The 25,170-nt window shown below is 36.6% G+C and overlaps 1 protein-coding gene across 1 annotated transcript in view; it reads right to left on the bottom strand.

The window, feature by feature from the left end:
• Positions 1-25,170, bottom strand: part of LOC115209951 (monocarboxylate transporter 4-like) — a 50,891-nt gene that overhangs the window by 8,650 nt on the left and 17,071 nt on the right. Inside the window, exons 4-6 of the mRNA XM_036501569.1 lie at positions 11,029-11,172; positions 8,994-9,483; positions 3,831-4,114 (exon numbers count right to left, since the gene is read on the bottom strand). Coding sequence (XP_036357462.1) covers positions 3,831-4,114; positions 8,994-9,483; positions 11,029-11,172 — 918 coding nt within the window. The remainder of the gene's footprint in view (positions 1-3,830; positions 4,115-8,993; positions 9,484-11,028; positions 11,173-25,170) is intronic.

The raw sequence follows: 25,170 nt of genomic DNA, 5'->3' as shown, positions 1-25,170 counted from the left end.
ATAGAGTCTTCATCTCTTGAGTCTTTCCCAATAGCTTATATGCTGCATAGAGGCTATCTTCTTCGTGTAGCTTTGTTGGATTGCCTCAAGTTCTGAGATTAATTTGACACTGGTTGGTGACCATAGCTGAGAGCAATAGTCAAAGTGGCTTAGGACAAGTGCTTTCCAGAAGACCATCATGGTTTCCTGGTCTCTTGTTCTAAAAGTTCTAAGAATCCATCTGGTCAGCTGCCTACATTTCATTGCCAATTTAACAACATGCACATGAAAGGTTGCGTCATTACTCATGTAAATGCACAGGTCTCGCCCTAATTGTGCCTCTGGGATTGAAATCCCTCCAGGTCTAGTGTATTTATTGGGTATTGCATTTAGTTTTGCATGCTGATAGCATAAAGCTTGAAACTTTTCAGCATTGAACTGCATGCTATTCTTTTCAGCCCATTTGTATATTTTGTCCAGCTCACATTGCAGGTGCATAGTGTCTTCAGGGTTCTGTATTACCGGTGAAACTTTTGTATCATCTGCATAACTTGTGATCGTAGCTCTCTGCGTGGCTGAGGGCATGTCCGAGAGGGCCATTATGAACAGTAGTGGTCCCAAAACAGTGCCTTGCAGAATACCGCTCACTATTTGCGTGTTAATGGAAGTGGCCCCATTGGCTACTACCACCTGACTTCTATCTTTCAGAAAGTCATGAAGCCATTCTCCCAATTTTCCAACTATGCCAAGATCTCGCAGTTTGTGACATATCATTCCATGATCGACTTTATCAAAGGTCTTTGCAAAGTCGAGATATATCACTTCCACATTTGAGTGGTTGAGCAGCTGTTTCAGCACCCAGTCATAGTGTTGTAAGAGCTGAGTTAGGCAGCTTCTTCTTGGTCGGAAACCAGGTTGGGTGTCAGGCAGCAAGTTATTTTCTTCAAGGAAGGCGATTAGTTTTCTTCTGACTATTCGTTCCATGACCTTGCTGATGTGTGAGGTCAGAGAGATAGGTCTGTAGTTCTTGGCCTCCGCTCTGCAACCTCCTTTATGAATAGGGCATATTTTACCCTCCTTCGGTGTTCTTGGAAGTTTGCCAGTTGCAAGGAAGCTCTGAAAGAGGGACTGCAGTGGTCTTGCTAGGACTCACTTACATACTTTTAGAAGGATTGCTGGGAATCCATCAGGGCCAGTGGCTGAGTTTAGGTTCATTTCATCTATAGCCCTTATTACATCGTCTTCCTTTATATCTGCAGTGGTAAAGAAGTCAGTTGGATTGCTGACTTGAAAGTGCCCTAGGGGTGGAGTGAAAATACTTTTGAATTGCTCATTTTGTATTTCACTTGTCCTCATTGGATTTCCTGTCAGTGTACCATCTTTTTCGAGGAGTAGCCCTATCGTGCAGTGCACCAAAGCTGTTTCTTTGGCAAACTTGTAGAAAGCTCAGGGGTTAGATTTTATATTGTCTATAGCCCAGGCTTCTTTGTCTGCTCTTTCTTTTTCATGGGAGAGTTGCAGACATTTTTCAATTTCCAGCTGTTGTATTTTCAGGCGGGACTTTTCACTGCTTTCAATTTGCTTGTTTAGGCAATAAGGGAATGAAAAAAATGGGAAAAGAACACAAAACGTCCAGACAGATGATACAAAAAAGGGACAAGATAAACAAGGATGGGTCTTTTGGAGTTTTCTTTCCTCAATTGAGCTCCAGATTATCTTTGCAATTTCAGCTGGTTATACTCAAGATTGCTCCAAACTGGCCAGCCCCAAGGGAAAACTAAGCTAAGAGCACTAGATTCTTTGGAAGAAATCAGTGAATGTTTACGAAAACAAGGACTGAGAAAGAAATGGAGAAATTGTTTACAAAGCCGCAGGAGTGGCTGTGTGGTAAGTAGCTTGTTTACCAACCACATGGTTCTGGGTTCAGTCCCACTGTGTGGCACCTTGGGCAAGTGTCTTCTACTATAGCCTCGGGCCGACCACAGCCTTGTGAGTGGATTTGGTAGATGGAAACTGAAAGAACCCGTCGTATATATGTATATATATATATGTGTGTGTGTGTGTGTGTGAGTTTGTATATCTGTGTTTGTCCCCCCCAACATCGCTTGACAACCGATGCTGGTGTGTTTATGTCCCCGTCACTTAACGGTTCGGCAAAGAGACCGATAGAATAAGTACTGGGCTTACAAAGAATAAGTCCTGGGATCGAGTTGCTCGATTAAAGGCGGTGCTCCAGCATGGCCGCAGTCAAATGACTGAAACAAGTAAAAGAGTAAAAGAGTAAAATACAAATAACAGAACATTAACAACAGGTGTCTTTTGACATAGGACATATATATATATATATATATATATACTAGCAGTATCGCCAGGCATTGTGGTTTGTTTAGACCCTTTAGAACTGGAATTTTTGAAAAGTAAAAATTTGGCAGTATGAAGCTTGTTCTTCTCTTTAGGTGAAATACACCGAAAAATGGCGACACCGCAGTCAAAACATCGTAAAAAATAGGGATTTTCATAGAAAAAAGGCACCTTTTTGATGTAAATAACTTTTGGCGTTAACATGGTCCGATTTGAATTTTTTCTTCTACGGAAGGAAGAGTTAGCCTTCTTCTATCATACTCTCATATATGTATATATGTATATATGTATATATATATATATATATATATATAATATATATATACATGCATATATATATGATGATATATACATTTATATATATATATATATATTAATACGAAAAAACCCTCCAGGCTACATCCCGAAAATTCATTTCTTTGGCGAATTTCTACAAAGTTTACGGCGATTCGTTTTTATATCTTGATTTTTTATTTTTCATGCAATTTACGCATGCTTGCACGTGTGGTGAACACAGTTCACGTCAAACAGCTGACTGAGTAAAGTTCACTTTTCAATGCATGGGATAAGGCCTAAACAAAGACATTATCGATTTTTGCACTTGTGAGATGAATTTCGGAACAGAAATAGCGCAGTTCAATTTTCATTCGCCTAAACTTTAAGTGACCCACATTTGGTGGTTCTACGATTTGTTGGCTAGGAGGAAATAATACACACACAGACACACAAGTTGAGTTTTATATAGATAGATAGATAGATAACTTAAAATCAATCTGCACTCTTCCAAATTTTGACTGAGACTAAGTACAAAGTAAAATCTCTGCCTGCTTTTATAGCAAGTTAATGCAGGTAGTTTATCCCATCCCCTTCTGATTTACAGGTCATGCAATTGAAAAAAAGAACACAATATTTATGGGATGACCCAATAGTTAATTGCTTTTATTTAAAATAACCACACCAGAAAATACATATTGTATACAATATATTCAGTTATTTTTAAGAAATAGCAGCCAAATTCCCTCAAATGACACCAACCTACATTTTAAAGAATAAAGGACATACTGAACTGACATATTGAATGCAGTTTTAGATATACAAAATATAAAAGATGATCACAGCTTGAATACCTAGGTCTGCTAGATCAGGGTTTACTTGGGGTGAAGCAGCATTAGGCATAGAGAAAGGAACTGGAGTGAAGAGAATACAATGTGTCCAAACTGTCATATTACACCCAGTATAATTGATTCTGTGTGTTTGATGTAAGAAATATGATCCTCAGTTAAACATTGTATATTTCTGGAACAATAAATTTGTGAGTTGCACCTAGTCATTCACCCAGCTTGTGACTCACTGCAGGTCACACCTGGTGTTACACAATTCTTAACATTCAATATATTAATTTTGTATTATTTAGCAGTTTGAACATAACTTATTGTGACTACTTCAATACAACAAATAAAGATCTTTAAAAACATTGGAAGTAATCTTACCTGCTAGAAACCCTTCAATGATGGTAATAACGCCATTTGCTGTTTCAGTAATACCAATACCAGAACTGTATTTCTCAGGACCAACAAAATCCAAAATAGCAATAGGATATAATCCACAAGGACCTCCATGGAACAGACCCGCAAATAAATTGCAGACTGCTAATAATTCATAAGAATGAAGAACAGTTGAAATACACATAGTAATTCCAAATCCAATTGCGACAATTGTATATATATACACAAATCTCCACCTTGTTAATCGAAGCACCACACCAAGACTCAGCCTATAGTTTTAAGATAAAAAATAAGAGTTAGTTTGATTTTCACAATACAAAGAACTACATTTCTATCACTAGAAAGAGTTTGAAAAAGTTTAAAATGCTAAGTTTTAGGAACATATACATTTACAGTTGAAAAGCCTTCTTACTGTAAAGGACTTTAATTAAGAAAATTAAATGAACAACCATTAATTTGCTTTGTCTAGAAATAAACTATGGCAATAGTCTTATACTCTTATGTACCTAGTCAACAGTTAATGGCAAATAGTATGTGCTTTATCAAATCATATATTGCTATATTTCGGGATGGTCATCTTTTTCTCTCTTACCAAATAAACACATGCACTATATATCCATTCTTCACTTGTTTACTATTCTTATTTCATCTCAAGTCCATTGTCTGGAAATCTTTCATCACACATGTTTTCTCCTGTCCTGAGATGGAAGAGTCACTGAAGAAGCCACAGATGTGTGATGAAAGATTTCCAGACAATGGACTTGAGATGAAATAAGAATAATAATAAATGAGTGAAGAATGAATATATAGTGTGTGTGTTTATTTGGCTAAAGAGAAAAAGCAAAAAAAAAAATTACTATCCCAAAATGTAATAATACCTGTTTTAACACACAATTTCATATCAAGAATCTTGCAAAACAAATTCATAAATATAACAAATCATATAGCTTTCACTAGTTTCAGCTCAAGGGCTGTGGTTATGCAGCAGCACCAACTAATGTTGCTACATTTTCATTAATCCTCCTTTAATAGTCAGGGTTTGGTGAACGAGGGAGTTTGATGCTGATGCTGCTCTCATTTCTGCTTCCTGTCATGAAGTTGGCTCATCTGGACTCTTGACAGCAGGAAATCCAGTTTAGTTTTGAAAACATACATCCACACTATGTAGGTTTCTCAGTTCCTTCAGAAGGATATTGAAGATCTGTGAGCTCTTGAACTCCAATCTTTTGCTGTATCCAGGCCTGTACTTTGACAGCAGGGGTGAAATTTTAGGCACTATGCAATGGTGTTTGTATAACTTTCAATGTTAAAGTTTGGGACAAGTCCTAGGATCTTCCGGAAGTATATTACAGTATATTTTTCCCTCCTTCATTCCAAAGAGTAAAGTCTTAACTTCTTGAGTCTTTCCCAGGAGCTAATTTGCTGCATTGAGGTTGCTTTCATGTAGCTTCACTGGACTGTTTTGAGTTCTGCTATTAATTTGACACTGTGTGATGACCATAGTCAGAAGCAATAGTTAAAACAATGTAGGACAAATGTCTTCCAGAGAGCTGTTATGGTTTCCTGCTCTCTTGTTCTGAAAGCTTAAGAATCCATCTGGTCAGCTGCCTGTATTTCATTACCAACTTAGTAATATGCATCACAACTCATGTCAATGCCCAGGTTACACACTGATTGTGATTCTGGAACTGTGACCTCTCCAGGTCCAGTGTATTTTGTCAGCTGAAAGCAAAGGGCTTGGAACTTTCCAGCATTAAACTGCAGATTATTGTCATCAACCCACTTGTATATTGCATTTAACTCTTGTTGCAGGCACGTGCTATCTTCAGTTTTATATTAGCTGTGAAACTTCTGTGTCATCTGCATAGCTTGTGATGGTGGTCCTCTGTGGGTGAGAGCGTGTCTAAGAGGGCAACAAAGAACAACAGAGGCCCCCATGACACTGCACTGTGGGCCACTACTCATTATGTTCCAACTATGCCGAAATCACACAGTTCATGACATATTAGGCCTTCACAAAGTCAAGATATATTACATTCACATTTGAATGGTTAAGCAGCTGTTTCAACACCCATTGTGTTGTAAGAGCTGTGTTTAGCAGCTTCTTCTTGGCCAGAAACCATGCTGGGTGTCAGTCAGCTAGTCATTTTCTTCAAGGAACATGATTAGGTTCCTTCAGACTATGTTCCATAACTTTGTTGATATGCGAGGTTAGAGAGATAAGCCTACAGTTTTTGGCATCTGCTCTGCTCCCTCAACTTGCCTGGAAGTTTGCAACTTGCAAAGGAAACTCCAGAAGAGAGACTGCAATGGTTTCACCAGGTCTTGTTTACACGATTTTAGAAGGATTGCCAGGAAAACGTCAGGGCCAGCAGTTGAGTTCAGGTTTATTCTATCTATGGCCAGTGTTACATCTTTTATATCAATGTAACCAATTGTTACTGCCTCCTTTTTTGATATCTGTAGTGGTAAAGAACTCTACATGTTTGCTGACTTGCATGTGCCTTAAGGGTAGGGTGAAAATACTTCTGAATTATTCACTCAGTGTTTCACTTGTCTTCATTGCAATTTTTATAAGGGGGCCATATTTTTGGAGAAGTAGCCCTACCCTGAAAAGCATTGAGGCAGTTTCTTTGGCAAACTTAAAGAAGGCTTTAGGGTTTGATTTTATATTTTCCATAACCCAGACTTCTTTGTCTGCTCTCTCTTTGTCATGGGAGCATCTCATATTTTTCTCAGTCTCCAGCAGTTTTGTTATCAGGTAGGATTTTTCACTGCCATTGAGTTCTCTATTTAGACGGTTAGCAATTTTTGTATGCTGTCCCAAAAAAACTTTACTCTCCTAAGGAATTTTATTCTTATTTACAGTAGTCTTTCTCTCTGGGACAAGCTGTGGAGAGACATTGAGATCTATCCTGTCTGAAGAGCTCTTTCTCAATCAATTTCCAGCCTGCTTTATAGAAGTTTAGAATAGATAGATTTTGGGTGCTTCTCATAGGCTGCATGTCTGCGTATTCCTTTGGACCATACATGGTCATCTCTATTATATTATGATCTGAAACTAGCAACAGTGTTACTTACACATTATGGATGAGATCTATATTGTTTGTGAAGCAGAAATCAAGTATCTTGTTTGCCCTGGTTAGCTGGAGTACTACATAATGTGTTGGCAAGGTTGAGTAGGGATTCCACCTGCCTTTGTTTGCACTGCATCATTCTTGAGTGGAAAAGGACCCCAAACCATTCTACATGAGAAGTACACTGAAGTGTTGTTCCAATTTGGTTAAGACTTCTATTTTTGCAAGGTAATCTTCAAATATGCCCAGGTAATTTGGAGCATTTGGTGGGTGATAAATAGCACATATAACTATATTGAGTTGTCTTATATGTATAATCAGTGTGTCACACACTAAGTTTGAGTATGACAAGAGGACCTGGGACATGAGGTTTTCACAGATACACATTGCTACATGTGTATGACTTCTGTCTTTTCTATCAGTTCACAATATAACATACTTTGGTATGTGCATTTCTGCATCAGCGGTATTGAGTCTTAGATGCATTTGAGTGAGTGCTATGTATAAAGTTTGCTTGCATGTAACAGCCCTCTAATATTTAGTAAGAGAATCAATATGACACCTGGGCTGATGCCAGTGGTGGTCACTCTGTACCTGTTGGCTGTGATGGTCTTGTATGTTGGTGAGGATAACTTCTTTGCTGAAATTAATGTAATCAGGTCAGTGGCTGCACAATCTTTTACACAATGCACAAAAAAAGAATGCTCAGAAGCAGCCCTTATGACTGTATCTGGATAGGGCTATTGGAAGTAGTGTGCACTACATCTGCACATTTTTATTTTGGTGCAAGTGGTGCATGATTTTTTTTTCCCCGTTTGGGGTCTTTGTTTATCATTTCGTCCCTTTAGAGGGAAGCTTTCATCCTGCCGCATGCAGCTGTGGTATGGTTTTGGGTCAACTTTGCTTTTCATCCTTTCGGGGTCGATAAATTAAGTACCAGTTGCACACTGGGGTCAATGTAATCGACTTAATACCTATGTCTGTCCTTGTTTGTCCCTTCTATGTTTAGCCCCTTGTGGGTAATAAAGAAATAGGTATGGTTTTGGGTGTGTGAAATGGCAGTTTGCACTGTTACCTTCATGCCAGCAGGCATCATGCAGCTAGAACCTACGCACTCAGGTGTGTTCTCTTTTATATCATTTCTATTGTCCAGGATCTTTTTCATCCCAAAGTTTTCTTCTTTACTAATAGTACCTTGCTGCATGGGTAGCCCAACTTATTTCTTTCCTTGATATTTTTCTTGGGAATTGTTTTTTGTTTTTCTTTCTCTTCCTTTTTATTCATCATCTTTCTGTTCCTGTTTGCTTTCCTTTTTTCCTTTCTTCTTTTAGCTCCCTTGTCTCCTCAGTTGTTCGCATTGGTGGTGATAGGGCCATTAGTACTGGTGTCTCCTTCCCAGGCAGACCTCTCACTCATGGCTTCATCTTTGTTCCTTTGGGGGTCTGGGTTTGTAGGACCAGGGAAACATCTCTCACTCACATCAGTGTTTCCATTCTTGTCACCTTTTTTGTGTTTGTTTTTAAAGATGGCTAATGTGAGGTCTGATGAGAGCACAGAAGCAAATGAATTCTTGTTTCTTTCACTCTATCTGAGCTGTGGTCCTTGTGTGACCATCACCTTTTAGTGCTGCTGTAATTATATTGTTTGGATTGTCTCCTTCCTAGCTAAGAGTTGGCATTTTATTAGTGTGAAATATAAATTTTTCTTGTCAGAAGCTCCTATACATTTAAACATGAGTATATAAATATTTAGTTTCTCGTATTTTTCAATAAATTTATTTTTATACAGCTCAAGTATTTATCGAATACAAAAAAAAACACAATTTGTTGAAAAAAATTATGGAAAAAAATTAAATTAAAATTAAATGCTTATACAGTGATACTGTAAATATACAGGATCTGATCAACAGGTTGGTTACTTTTTACATAAACTGATTAATGCTTTCAAAAGTTTGTGATAAGGTTATGCCTCAAATTTAATTGCAGGAAACAAATTTTCACCTAAACATGTACCATAAACACTATAATGGGAAGAAAATTATTTTATAGGGTATAAAACAAGTTTAACTAACCTGGCAATAATTGATGCAGAACACAAGATGGAGTACTGTTGAGTGGTTTGCATCAGACTGAAGCCTTTGTTATCCATATAACTGGCGTAAATACTAAATGTAAAATTCATAAAACCACAGCTCAGGCAAAGAGGGAGCAAAAAAAGGTTAAACATGAAATTATTGAATACAGTTACATCCAAAAGCTTTTTTCTGGCTTTCAGCTTAATAGGAAGCTGAATGATGTATTCCTGGTTTGCTTTATTAGCACGATTCTGACAAAACAATATATACAGCCCTAGTGGGCAAACGTTGAAGCTGATTCCAGACAAGATGAAAAGGCAGTAATTCCAATTATAAACACTGATAATATAGGGAATAATAAGTGGAAATACAACTGCTCCAATTGGTCCAGCTGTTGACAGAAGTGCGATGAAAATTGTTGCCCTGCTACCAAAATAAATTCCAACAACTACAAAAACGGTTACATACACAAGAGAACATCCAATCCCTAAAAGTAAAAATAAAAATATACATTAGTGTCATGTTTGTTGTTTACCGAATTTATAAGAAATTACTTGAGATGGTGAACAAACACACTCTAAGTCCAGTTTGGAATTGATGAGGCCCTAAAAATTTCAAGGAGGGCATCGTGTGAGCTAATACATCACAATGTATTGCATATGTTATTGCAGTGGTTTTCAACCAGGGTTCCACGGAACTTAGGGTTCCGCAAGAAGTTACAAAACGGCTAAAATTGGCAGTAATTTTTAATTCCCCTATGCAGATATGTGTGCATAGGACAATTAAATTATTGCACAGGGGTTCCTCGAGCCAGTGAAATGTTTTCTTGGGGTTCTGCTCCAGCAAAAAGTTTGAAAAGCACTGTGTTATTGTATATCTATAATCCACTTAGCTGTATGTTTAGTATTAGTAGATACACTTTGGGAAGATCTTCACATATGATATCAACATGGTAAAAGAGATCAGAATTGATGTGTTTGGGTTTTGCATTTCTGATAACCCTAACAAGTATCCTTTTGTATCTGGTACTTGGCACAATGCACAGTAAGTCAGGTTACACAATTAGAAAGAAAGTGTAAGCTAGGCGACACACAGACATACTCATATTCTTTGTACTGCTTTTCTTTTTTTTTTTATAATTACTGGATGTTCATAATCTTTTCAGCTGGAACATGTTCATCTTTTTTTCTAATATTTGAAAGTTACCAATATATACTGGAATTATCTGCAGTACAGGTTGCTATAATTGCTAAAATAGTATTGTTATTCGCACTATAAACAGTCAGCATGCTACCTAAGAATATTACTATGGCATATATCTCTAGTTCAGCATACTAACTGAAAAAAAATTAGTGGTTTGTTTGTGACTTGATACTCTTTATGTGCCCCTGTCAAAGACACTCAACTGCCAACGGTCCAGCATAACTGTAAATAGATACAGTGAGGTGTTACAGTCAACCCATCAGTCTAAGTGTCATAAAGACTGTCTAATTGACTACCTTGCATTACTGAGCTCAATATTTGAAGGGGGGGGGGGTATGAACAAAGTCAGCCCAGAATTAGTAGGCCTACAATAAAATGTAGCCCTGTTATTACCATACTGTCATTCTGTATGTCAGAATGTTTCTGGGGGAATTTGCTGTAATTTCTAGCAGATCAAGAGACCAGTATTTCTTATTGATTGGCATCCTATCCAAAAGCAGACATCTGTGACCCCTTTAAAGCATTTTGATAAAATATTTGCAAATATAAAGAGTTAATACTCTTCTTATCTGATATCATGAATACCATCATTTGCAGAGGTTGTTGAGCATTGAATAAAAAGGGCTTTATAGCATTAAATTCCTTTACATCTGAGGTTGAAATTCTGTCTTTCATCCTTTAATGTTTAATAAAATAAAAAATAAATACCATCAAGTGATGGGAGAGGTATTTAGAATGACTATAGCCTCACCCCCACCCCCCACCATCCAAACATTATTCATGGTCTCGTACCAATGTTATAAATCATTATTTTTGATGTTATACTTACCAAAACAAAGACCAACAGAAACAAACAAAAAGAAAGCACTATTAGCAAACGCGGAGACAAACAGCATTAATCCTTGGAAAAATCCTCCAATAATAATCACACCAGGTCCTCCAATTTGGTTCATTAAAGTACCAACAAACAAACCTTTATTAAACAAAAAGAAAAAAAAAATGTATATAAGATCTGAAATAAGATTTACAGATATTATCTCAACATGAACAATTTGAGGAATTGCAATTAAATAACATAAAAATGACATATATGGTATGATAAATAAAAATATGTACGTTATAACACAATAATATATAGTGGATCAGCTGTAGGACGGTAGGCTCAGTTGTATTACTGAAGATTGGTGGTTTGTTTTCTGTCCTTGAGAATTGCAGCTGGTTGAGTCACTAATAGATCTACAGCTGACCGTATATATTTCATTGCCAACACTACACTGTACTTCTGGCAAAAACATTTTACTATCAGTGATTCAATCCACCAAGCTCCAAACAGCTACCATGGGGAAGTGTAGTTCACTTCTGTAAGTAGCAGAAGCACTATGTAAATGATGAAAGTTTTTGCTGGCTGATGGTACTGAGTTCATATGTTCTTGGAGGGTAAGTTTAATTTGAAGGGAAAGGTACTTTCTGCCAGGTTAACTTGCTCTAAACACATTGCATGAAGACAAAACCTTCGCTAGTGACCTAATGACTCAATCAGACATTTTTTTTTTCTGTTCAACTCTGTTCAACTCATCCTGCCAAATTCTTTTTATTTCAAAGAAATAACAGAAGGGGAAAAATTGTCAAAACAAATAAAGGGTCCTCCAAATAACTGTCATTATATTTTTTTAATTTCTGCACTATTTACCTCATCTCTCATGCCCTACATTGCATTACAATTGGTCTCTTCCATAATTTCTAGTTCCTACTTTCATCTGTGGAGGCGCAATGGCCCAGTGGTTAGGGCAGCGGACTCGCGGTCATAGGATCGTGGTTTCGATTCCCAGACCGGGCGTTGTGAGTGTTTATTGAGCAAAAACACCTAAAGCTCCACGAGGCTCCGGCAGGGGATGGTGGTGATCCCTGCTGTACTCTTTCACCACAACTTTCTCTCACTCTTACTTCCTGTTTCTGTTGTACCTGTATTTCAAAGGGCCGGCCTTGTCACTCTCTGTGTCACGCTGAATATCCCCGAGAACTACGTTAAGGGTACACGTGTCTGTGGAGTGCTCAGCCACTTACACGTTAATTTTACGAGCAGGCTGTTCCGTTGATTCGGATCAACCGGAACCCTCGTCGTCGTAACCGACGGAGTGCTTCCATCCATATCTTTAAATTAAATTTTATCTCAGAGCCTTCATTTCTAATGCAAAGGTTCAATGTTTTTAATCACCAAGAAACTGCTTCATGAAATAATCATTGCTCTTTGAAATATTTCAACTGATTTCAGTAATGTAATGTATTAAGCTCCCTATTCTATGGTCTTTCTTTGTCTCTAAAGCAAGCTTAATTCCAGATCATAAACTGATTTATGTTTTTGCACCAAACATATTCTATTTCTAACTTTGATACTTCCCTGATCACACCATTGTTTTTGTGATCAAATCATATAATCAGGCTGCTAGAAGTGGATACGTTCTTCTGTTCAGATATTTACTAAGTTATCCTGTCTGTTCTTTATAAGATTATGTTTGTTAACCTTTGATTAAGTTTAATTACTCATGAGTACACTTATTATATTGTCTATTTATTTACTGTATTTTCTCTCTGAAAAAATTACACTTATATTTATGTACCCTATAAAAATTGTGGTATGGTTGTTGTTTAGTTCTATATCAACCCTGACTGAACAGACCTATCTCTGGCCAAAGGCATCTCAGCCATAACCATCCCGTTTTTTTTTATATATCTAGGACTACATTATCTAATGTCTTCATTTTAAATGGTAATGTGTTATCTGAGTAATATTTAGCTACTATTTCTTATATGTCTAACTACCAAGTAGTGGCTCCCTTGTTGGTTCATGGAGCATAGTAATGAGTATTTTGAAACAAAGCATGAAGAGTAAAGTTTCAGAGTTGAAATATAACCTTAGGATGTATACACATAAGGGAACTGGAAATCACCAGAGATGAAGGTGGCAGAAGAGGTTAATATTATTTTACTAGATACATTTAAAGGACTGAAGGGCTTTTAGTCAATCAACCCCAATACTTATATCAATCTGTAACTTGTTTTATTGAATGCTGTTTGTCATACTGCTAAGTTACAGGGCATAACAGGACACAGCATAAAAACATCAATTTTAAGACAGCTGTTTGGAAGGATAATATATAAATTTTGACAACTTTTCAGAGGAATGTAAAGGTCTATTGAATTTGGCACAGATAGTATGTATAAGCCATTGGGGTAACCAATGAAAACTTACTTGAGCAATAACTCACCTCAAAATTTCAGATTTAATTGTATATCAGGATCCAAAGTTGATTGGATCCAACCATTACATGTGAGGAATCTTAAGAACTCAAAGAATAGAAGAGAAAAATATTTATTAATACCATTGTTTGCAACATCAAAGACAGTCTTTGTATGCCACGATATGAAGACATAATGAGTGGTAAATTTTGATTCTCTTAAAACCAATTGAAAAATGTTACAGCTCATTATGTAACTTTTATTTAATTCCAATTTTGATTATTTAAAATGGATTTGCTAAATTTGGTGACAAATCAGACCAAGCACTTTATGTTATCCATTTTGTTGATACCTTACTGAATTCTTCTCATATTCTGGTCAAGTTTTTTATCTTGCATACAATGAATAAATTAAGTACCAATATGATACTAATTGGGCAATTTTTTTCAATCACTTTGCTTACAAAGCTGAGCATTGATGCCAATCCAAAAATCTCATTATCTGAAGTGCTCTACCCTGGAATCCATACTGAACAGCCAAGGATCCATATAATTAATATCAGTAAGCTTGTAACTACTTAGATGTATACAATATATTTTGTTGAGTTTTCTGTTGTTAACTATGTCTTCATTGTGTTAATATACAATATTAAGTTTGTGAAGGGATTTTAATTATATTCTTGTAAGCAATGTTCCTGTTATACTATTAATATATTTAATAGCATAATGGCCATCATGTAAGAAAGTGAGTTCCCCTTCAAGTCCATGGCTGAGTTTATATTCTTGAGTGACACAAAATGATTTCACCTTACACTACTAATGTCCTTGGAAAGTCATGTACAATAAAGCTTTTCAGTTCTTTTCTCTTGTATGACAACAGCCTTAACCCTTTAGTGTTTAAACCGGCCATATCCGGCCAAAACATTCTACCTATTTTATGTTCAAACTAGTCAGATATGGTCATTCATAGCTATCTTATTGTGTCATTTTAAAAATAAACAAAACACATCATTGAAATCTCAAAGCCATGAAATGATGCAGGATTAATTTTACATAGTGTGAATACATAAACTTTACATTTGACAGAATAATCTGAATGCTAAAGGGTTAAACCTATTTAAAGGAATAATCCAAATTCTGTATGGTGTCAAGTTAAGTACTTCAGTATTCTACATTCAAATTCCTCCAATGCTAACTTTGCAGTTTGTCTAACTCTTGGATTTATAAGGTACTTTTGGATTTATTTATCTAATAAACATTATTCTTCTTGCATTATAGGAATTGGTTTTGTTTCTAATCAATAATCCAGTGAGTCAAAGGAGGATGAGATACTGAAACAGTATGCCAGTAGCTTGTGAAACTAGATACTGTACTGTAACAACCTAGTTCAGTAACTTGATGTTCTAAGATATCCAATCAAGGTTTACTCATAAAGGATTCATAAAAAAAGTACTGGAAATACAATGGAGTATTCCTAATCCTTTATTTATACATATATAAATCTGTATGGCTGTATTTAATAAAAGTGAATCCCTTCACGAAACCCTTACTTCTCAAATGGAATATGTGACATGGAAGGCATGAAGTCTATGTTACAGGCATTGTATTTTCCAACAAATACTGTAACTTGTACTTGTTTTGATTAACTAAAATTCGAAACTACTTAAGATGGTTTCAAGAGAAATGGAGAAATTTAATAGGCCATACTTCAACGGACTAGGCTAGTGTTCAACAAAGATATGTTATTATAAATAAAAGTTTAAAATATTGAAAATCGTAGTAAAAAAATGATACCATTGAAGATAATTTGCATAAGGGATGGGCATATTTAAAAAGGAAAGTGTTAGGTATCCCACCTTTATCTTTTGGAAAAATATTTTATTTTTCTCTCTGATCAATCTGCTTTTCTGTAAAAATGAAACATTAATTTTTAAAAATTTGATACAGGAGTGGCTGTGTGGTAAGTAGCTTGCTAACTAACCACATGGTTCTGGGTTCAATCCCACTGCGTGGCACCTTGTGCAAGTATCTTCTGCTATAGCCTCGGGCCGACCAATGCCTTGTGAGTGGATTTGGTAAATGGAAACTGAAAGAAGCCTGTCGTATATATGTATATATATGCATGTGTGCGTGTTTGTGTGTCTGTGTTTGTTCCCCTAGCATTGCTTGACAACTGATGCTGGTGTGTTTACGTCCCCGTCACTTAGCGGTTCGGCAAAAAGAGACCGATAGAATAAGTACTGGGCTTACAAAAAGAATAAGTCCCGGGGTCGAGTTGCTCGACTAAAGGCGGTGCTCCAGCATGGCCGCAGTCAAATGACTGAAACAAGTAAAAGAGTAAAAGAGTATATATTTGACTATGAAAGGGGTCATAAATAGTGCTATGACTCCTGGGTGCATGAACTAATGTGAAAACTGAGGTGGATAAATTGTTGAGTGAAAACCAAGGTTATGAATTATTATGTGAAAACTAGAAGCAAAGTTATATCATAACTGAAGCCACAAACTGCTGTATAATAACTGAGGTCATGAATTACTCTATAGTTAAGAGTTATAAATTGGGATCATAAACTACTGCATGATAACGATGATGATAACGATGATGATAACTGAAGTATGATGAGAAGCAAACATTTGATCAAAATGGACTCCAACAGTGACACTAACAGTTTTCTTCAGACTATACATTAATGTGGATGACATTAATGTGGCCGGCCTTTTTTTATATATACTAGTAGGATATGATTCAAAGGAACTTTGACAATTATTTTTTTAAAAAACTATACCCAATTACAAACTCCAATATTACATTGTATATGTATATAGGGTGGAGGTGCAATGGCCTAGTGGTTAGGGCAGCGGACTCGCGGTCGGAGGATCGCGGTTTCGATTCCCAGACCGGGCGTTGTGAGTGTTTATTGAGCGAAAACACCTAAAAGCGCCACGAGGCTCCGGCAGGGGGTGGTGATCCCTGCTGTACTCTTTCACTACTCTTTCTCCCACTCTTTCTTCTGTTGGCCTGCTCGCTTAGCCAGTGCGGTGGCGTCATTCGAAGGCTAAAACAATGCGAACGCATTGTGACCAGCGATGTGTAACAACATCTGATGGTCTGGTCAGTCACGTGATCACGTGTGATATGTATATAGGATGTTTTTAAATATGAGTAAAATATGCAAATAAATGAGGCACGCAGGATATGTGTATAATTGAAAGCCTGTCAAGATATGCATATTTAAGTGTATAAATGTAAATGTAAATGCACATGAGTGTGTCTGTGAGTTGGGGGATGTGTGTGCATGTATAGTGACTACTACACACATGAAAAAGCAATTTCTGTCAAATTACCAAAGTTGAAGGACATAAACAACAGAATCGAACAAAGCTAGAGGCAGATGACTTCAACTGTTTCATGACAATTGCTGAGGCAATGTGTTTAACAAGTATATAATAAAGACAGCAGTGAACAAGTGAAGGAGTAGCAGTGCAAAATACAAAACATGATCTTGCAATGCATGAAACTGTGTCTACAAAACTACATACATACACAAACACACAGACAGACAGACATACAGAGATAGGTAGGATAGAACGAGGCACAAATATAAACACACATATATATTTTCTCTTTTTCTCTCTTTTACTTGTTTCAGTCATTTGACTGCGGTCATGCTGGAGCACCGCCTTTAGTCGAGCAAATCGACCCCGGGACTTATTCTTTGTAAGCCCAGTACTTATTCTATCGGTCTCTTTTGCCGAACCGCTAAGTGACGGGGATGTAAACACACCAGCATCGGTTGTCAAGCAATGCTAGGGGACAAACACACACACACATACACACACACATATATATATATATATACATATATGCGACAGGCTTCTTTCAGTTTCTGTCTACCAAATCCACTCACAAGGCATTGGTCGGCCCGGAGCTATAGCAGAAGACACTTGCCCAAGATGCCATGTGGTTGGTTAGCAAGCTACTTACCACACAGCTACTCCTGCACCTATATATCTATATTTACATATATATGTAAATACATTTATATATTTGTTGTGCAAGATTTTTTATGTGAAGTCGTGTGTTGAAACAGATATTGTTATATTTCGGAATGGTCATTTTGCAAGTTTAGCCAATAAAAACACACGCACTATATATTTGGTGTTATTTTGCTTCAGTGTTATTTATTTTTTACATTAATCTTAATCTTATTTCGGCCAGAGTTCTTTCGTCACACTCCTGTGACACACAAATAAGAAAGAAGAAAGCAAAGGACCACTGATGCGGTCACAGGAGTGTGACGAAAGAACTCTGGCCGAAATTAGATTAAGATTAATGTAAAAAATAAATAACACTGAAGCAAAATAACACCAAATATATAGTGCGTGTGTTTTTATTGGCTAAACTGGCAAAATGACCATTCCGAAATATAACAATATGTATATACACATATACATACATAAATATATACACACATATACATACACATATAGATAATCATATGGAAGGTTACACAGGTACAATAAATGCTGAAAATGTACAGAAAATAGACCCAATCAACTGCCGGGGGGGGCTACAGGTAGTTGACAGCTTCTGTTATCTAGGTGACCAAGTTAGTAGTGGGAATGGATACTCCAAGAGCATAACTGTAAGAATAAGATTAGGATGGGCAAAATTCAGAGAGTTCTTACACCTGCTGGCAACAAAGGATCTCTCTCAGAGTGAAAGACAGATTATTTGATGCCTGTGTGCAAACAGCTATGCTACATGACAGGGAAACATTGGCTATAATAGCCGAGGACATGTGTTAGTTAGTTCATTAGTTAATTTTTTGGCTCAAAAAGCAAGAAGCAAGGCCATGTAGGGGGACATGGAGTTATGAACAGAGTGGTGTTCATGTAAAGAGTTCAGGCCACTTGAGGTCAAGGGAGACTTTGAACCGAGCGGTCGTCGGCATCTTCACCATCTCATACATAAATATCAAAATATAGATACACACACACATACATGTATATATATGCACATATATAATCATTATCATCATAATTTACTGCCTGTTTTCCATACTGGTATGGATAGTTTGACAGGATCTGGAAAGCTGGAAAGCTGGCAAGCTCCACCAGGCTCCAGTCTGCTTTGGCATGCTTTTTACAGTTGGATGTACTCCCTAATGCTAACTACTTTATAGAGTGTACTGGATGCTTTTTATGTGGTACCAGCACTGGGACTTTTTACATGACACCAACACAGTGGGGTTGTCAAGTAACTTACAAGACAATGACCTCTTGCTTAGGAGTAGGAGGGGTACCAAAGGAAATGACTTTGGCCCAGGTGAAAGGTAAAGTATAAGAGAGGGTTGGAGACAGGTGTCTTACTACAGAGGAGATACATAGTTATGCCAATAGGAAATGAGAGGAGAAAGAGAGAGAGACAGTCAGAATGAGAGAGAGAGAAATGGATGGTGTTGGAGATGCATCAGGACATACCACAGGGAACAGTGGGGAGAATTATAAGTGGTACAAAGGGAATAGACAGGGATGCTTCATAAGATTGTGATGGGAGATGTTCAAAGATAGGGAAGAGGTGGATGTAGCAAGTGATGGTAAGAGAAATTACGTTGAATGGAGGAGGGGGTATGGTACATATGTGAGGGAATGAAAAGGGTATAGATGGGCATGTAAAGGGTAGTGGTGGCACCTGCAGTGGATGGTGATCATAGGTTTTAGAAAGATGGGTTGTGAAGTTTTGAGAGAAACTGTATATGCGCATTGGGGAGGAGGGGCATGGCTATAAAGGACATGTACATGTATGTATGTGTGTATACATATATACATCATCATCATCATTGTTTAATGTCCGCTTTCCATGCTAGCATGGGTTGGACGAATGACTGAGGGCTGGCGAACCAGATGGCTGCACCAGGCTTCAATCTTGATCTGGCGGAGTTTCTACAGCTGGATGCCCTTCCTAACGCCAACCACTCCAAGAGTGTAGTGGGTGCTTTTACGTGCCACCAGCACGGGGCCAGTCAGGCGGTACTGGCAACGACCTCGCTCAAATCTTTTACACATGCCACCGGCACAGGAACCAGTAAGGCGATGCTGGTAACGATCATGCTCAAATGGTGTCTTTTATGTGCCACCGGTACGGAGGCCAGATAGCCGCTCTGTCAATGATCACACTCGTATGGTGCTCTTTGCGACCCGCTAGCACGGATGCCAGTCATCGAATTTGATTTTGATTTCACTTGCCTCAACAGGTCTTCGCAAGCAGAGTTTTAGTGTCCAAAGAAGAAAAAGATACGCATAAGTGGGCTGGTAACGCCCCTGGCATAAGCCATGAGATTATGGTCTCATTTGGCTTGCCGGGTCTTCTCACGCATGGCATATTTCCAAAAGTCTCGGTCACTAGTCATTTCCTTGGTGAGCACACACACACATATATGTACAGGATGCGAGGGATAAATTGTCACCATTTTATATTTTTAATTAAGTGCATGCACATTGTTTGTTTTTGATTTTGTCAACTACACAGTATAGTAGGGTCAGTTGGGCACCGTCTGTGAGAAAAACAGCACCATGATGCAGTTCACTCTGCCAGAAATTTGAAAACATGTTGTACTGCTTGGCATTTGCACCGGAAGCTCCAATAAGAACATTTCAGAGTGTTTAGGTGTCAATCTTAAGACATGTACCAAGAGAGATAAAAATCAAACATTCAGTCAACATCACAGTGTTTAGAGTGATCACTAATGATGGCAACATTATGCCTCCATTAATCTTCCCACATGGCCTGAGACTCAACACAGAAGCCTACATCAAGTGCCTGGAGGAAGTAGTGCTGCCCTGGGTCAAGAGGGTGGCTGCTGGAAAACCCTATGTCTGGTAACAGGACTCTGCACCATAGGGGAACCCAGTCATGAATTTCAGACAATTTCTGTGACCACATGACCCCTAACATTTGGCTACCTAACTCCCCAGGCTGCAACCCCCTTGATTATTATATGTGGGGCACAGTTGAGTGAGAGACCAACAAAATTCCTTGTAACACCAAAGATGAACTGAAGGCAAGGATTATGGCAGCATTCACCAACTTAAGCAAGGAGACCATCTAAAAAAATTGCAGGAGATTCTGAAGTCATATTTACATTATACAAATATAACATGTACAATCCTTTTCATTATACAACAGAAGAAAATTATCATATCCTTTAAGTTCATGTGAATGATATAATCATCAGCTGAAATAAAACGTCATGAAGATTTTACCTTCCTTACACTAAGTATTACATTGAAAGTATTCATATATAAGTTGTGGGAACAGTTACTTTGATAGACATTTGTGGAGATACACTTCTGATGGTAAAATTCTATTTAAATCGAGCATCAATTTTAACTACATTAGCTCTAAAATACATTTTAAACAAATGCTAATATTCTCCTTGTGAAGATCAATGGACTAAATGCTTTGCGATGTTCAAATTTGTCTCTTTAATTTTGAGTTTAAATCTAATACTTGGCTTTTTATTTTTCAAGAAAAAATAAGAGTCAATTCAACTGGTTCTACTTCTCTATCATCATCATTCAATGTTCCATGCTTGGATGGGTTGGATAGATTGATAGGCCTGAGGACTACATTGTGCTCCAGTGTCTGCTTCGGCATGACTTCTACAGCTGAATGACCTTCCTAATTTCAACCACTTTGCAGCATGTACTGGTGCTTTTGTTCACGCTACCAGCACTAGTGAGACCTTCATGTAGTTTGCCTAAAACTACTACTCTGTCAAAAATTAGCTCCAAAAGGCAGAAAATATGAAACCAAAGAACTTGAAATAGCTTGTTCTCATTCACTTTGTATTTATAGATAAGTTTGAGTATGCAAAAATATAGCAGCTATAACGAACAGATGATACAACAAAGTTCTTACAAAGCTCAATATTGTCATTCTTTATCACCTACTGATATCAATAGAAGAAATTGAGGATGAAAATATACTGGAAACATTTTGTACCGAGTTAAGGTAATTGCTAAAAAATTTGATAACTCTGAACAGATGATAACTAACAAGTATCTCATAATATCTTTATAGATATGCAAGTGTTTTCCCTGAAAAAGGTTTCACTGGTAAAAATACAAAACTATTATCCAGGCACTAATTTTGTATAAGATACTAGCAGTATCGCCCGGCGTTGCTCGGGTTTGTAAGGGAAATAATTATATAAGCATTTTTAGAGAGTTACTTCCCTTATATAATAGCAAAAAAATGCATTAAAAATGGGAAAAAGTGATGATAATTTTTTTTTAAATCGTAGACTCATCGTAGACGCGCGCTAATATCCAGAAGGGCTCGATATGAATCACGACTATAAGATACCCACTTTTGGTTACACTGCATCGCAAAATGTGGGAGTAGTTAGCAATCTAAATCGTAGGAGACAGACACACAACTTCACTTTTATATATAAAGATGTCATCTTTGCAATGAAGATATACGAATATTTTCTCAGGGAGAGTTTACCTTGGTGAAAATACATACTCCATAGATATTGACAAACTAATAAAAATTCAAGTGAAACTACACTTTCACAACATACTATTCATGTATATAATCATTGATAACAAAATGCTCAATAAAGATTCTTTACTCTTTTACTCTTTTGCTTGTTTCAGTCATGTGACTGTGGCCATGTAGGAGCACCGCCTTTAGTCGAGCAGATCGACCCCAGGACTTATTCTTTGTAAGCCTAGTACTTATTCTATCGGTCTCTTTTGCTGAACCGCTAAGTTACGGGGACGTAAACACCAGCATCGGTTGTCAAGTGATGTTGGGGGGGACAAACACAACACACAAACATACGCATATATATATATATACATATATACGACATGCTTCTTTCAGTTTCCGTCTACCAAATCCACTCACAAGGCTTTGGTCAGCCCGGGGCTATAGTAGAAGACACTTGCCCAAGGTGCCACGCAGTGGGACTGAACCCGGAACCATGTGGTTCGTAAGCAAGCTACTTACCAACCAGCCACTCCTAAGACTGTAACAAAAGGTTCTATATAGGCTACCAAGTAAGAACAAAAATCTTTTTCTTGCATTCATATTCTATCACTGGTGGCAAACACAAACATAGAAAAACAAAAACATAAATATCCACAGACATACAGAGTATGCATAGTACTAAAGAATATTTAAATTGAGTCTTGACATTGAAAAATAAATAAATAAAATTCAAAAACATATATCAGTGACCTGTACCTAGACTCACATGTTTACAAATTCAGCTCCAGCCATTGCTGAAACCAGTTCAAAAACAATCGATCTAACAGCCATCAACCTGTATTAATAATACATATTTTTAGAACAAGAGAAAGTAAACAATGGAAAATATAATATCAATTGAAACATACATCATTAGATCAAAGGTATCAATGGTATGCTGGCTGTGGAGGTCAATGCTAAAAAGAAGCAAGCATTTTATTTTGATTTTATTGCCAGAAAGTATTTGTTTCAGTAAATATTTATAGTTTATCAAGGATTTTGTTTTTAATAATGATTTTGAAAATTAAATAATTATGATTTCTAACAAAAACTTTTAAAAATAAAGAGAGGAAATATTAAAGCACATAAATCTGGATAAATCTTTGGAAATTTCTTTGAATTGCCTAAATTTAGTACTTTTTTGTTCTCTTTTTCCTGAAATTAATATAAAAGTTTCACAAGTTTTTTGTTTTTTTTTAATCGGGAATAAAGATTTGTAAACGTTTCACAAACATAGTCAAGATATATTCAATATTCTATCAATACATTGATTTGATTTTCAAAGTCAAAATTTACAGTTTAATTCCTTTTTCTAATGACACAAGCGGATTCTTACACTACTGAAGACTTTGTTTTCATGCAGTGTATCTAGGACATATCAGTCTCTGAACTATATTCACTGGAAGCAGGAGATATACTATCAATTAATGAATAACTTATCAAGTTTACAGTGTTCTCACTTCTTATATTCAGTATTGAGGTGTACCACACTGTTACATATTTATTAAGAAGTTCATTGCTTATAACATTGATACAAAGAATCAAATACCCTGCCAATTGATAACCAAAATTGATTAAATAAATCCTAAATCATCAACAAAGAGAAATAGTTAATATTAATTTCATCACTTAATTTTGCTGTGTGTATTTTTTCTTTATGCCAGTTTGGTGTTTACTGATGATGGACATAAGATTTTTAATTTTAACTATTGTGACCCAGAGACACATAAAAATAGCTTTCAGCCTTGTTGTAGTTACTTCAAAGAAATTATGATTACTATCAATATCAGGAACTATTTTAAAAGAAAAGTCAAATGAGTAAGTGTAGTGCTTATTAACCTCTTCCAGGCCTCTAAAACTGGTGGGAGAAAGTGAGATATTATCATCAGACACAGGCCGAACCTGAATGCTTCCAAAGAGGGCTCAGCTATAGACTAAGCAAAACCAGAAATTTCTTCCAGAAATAATTTTGTATATAGAAAACAAACCAAGAGCAAGAATATAGCTGTACTTTTGTTGAAGCTAACACTGGAGGATCTAAATGTGATGCTCCTATAACAAATAATATAAGAAATGGGATAGAAATTTTGCAAATCGGAAGTATTTCTAGAAATCATATAAAGGAAAAAGAACGCCAAGAAAAGTTCCAGTACTGCAAAGTTTGCAAAAGACGGTATTATACCTTAAGTGATCTTGCCAACTGTCCCAATACAGCAGGTTGTATCAAAAGAGTTTCTCAATGATTAAAAAAAAAGAGAAGGCTGCTAAATTCCAAATAAGTGTACCAATAATGATTGGTTTTGTTGTAAGTTGTTTAGCAAAACAAAATAGTGCATCATCCCTACAAGAAATATGTTCAAAAGACTAGATGAACACTGCAAAAATTCGTTTTTCAAGTGAGAGGAATACTAACCATTTAGAAAACTATCAGATATAACTGAACTTGAAATGCATTTATCTAGAGGAAAAACAAATGATGCTATTAACCAGTAGACAATTAGGCATGAAGAAGAATATTGGTGATAAATTTTGCAATGTTTGATAGTTCTAATCAGAATTCTTGACATGCAAATTATGTCATTCAGAGTTACAAATAAGAAGTTGAACAGTGCAAGCAATCATTTACAGTTTATAGAATATGTAGTTGATCTTAATATGAAGGTATATGTTTACAGATATAAAGTTCAAGAAATAATGAAAAAATATCCAATACAAGCTAATACAGCTTCTAGCAATTGCTATAGGGTAGCAAATTTTAACACATAAACAGAGCCAAATTATTGTTCAATTATTCGGTGCCTTTCTTGAAGCAATCAAACCATCAAATACTGGGATACATGAACCCATATATGAGGACTTAGGGAGAGGAGATTTGTGCTATTAAAGGAGAGTTCAGGTGCTCTTATGACAGAAGTTGTTTTGGGGCAACTTGAGCAAATAGGAAAATCTATAAGGTCAAATGTATGACAACAGCAGTAACATGAAAGATAAAAAAAAATGGTATATCGAAGACTCTAAACTCCTTAAATTTGGTAATCAATGATACAGCTACATATTGCCTGGAAATATATAGTATCTTCAGATTTTGTTTGGTTTAGCAGATCTATGATTATTTCTTTGCTTTGACTGAGTGTTGACATATTCTAATGAGTGAAAGAAAATGAGAGATGCATTGAAACTACTGAGATATCAT

The sequence above is a fragment of the Octopus sinensis genome, linkage group LG3, assembly GCF_006345805.1.
Source record: "Octopus sinensis linkage group LG3, ASM634580v1, whole genome shotgun sequence".
Classification (NCBI taxonomy): domain Eukaryota; kingdom Metazoa; phylum Mollusca; class Cephalopoda; order Octopoda; family Octopodidae; genus Octopus; species Octopus sinensis.
This window is presented reverse-complemented; position numbering and strand designations above follow the sequence as displayed.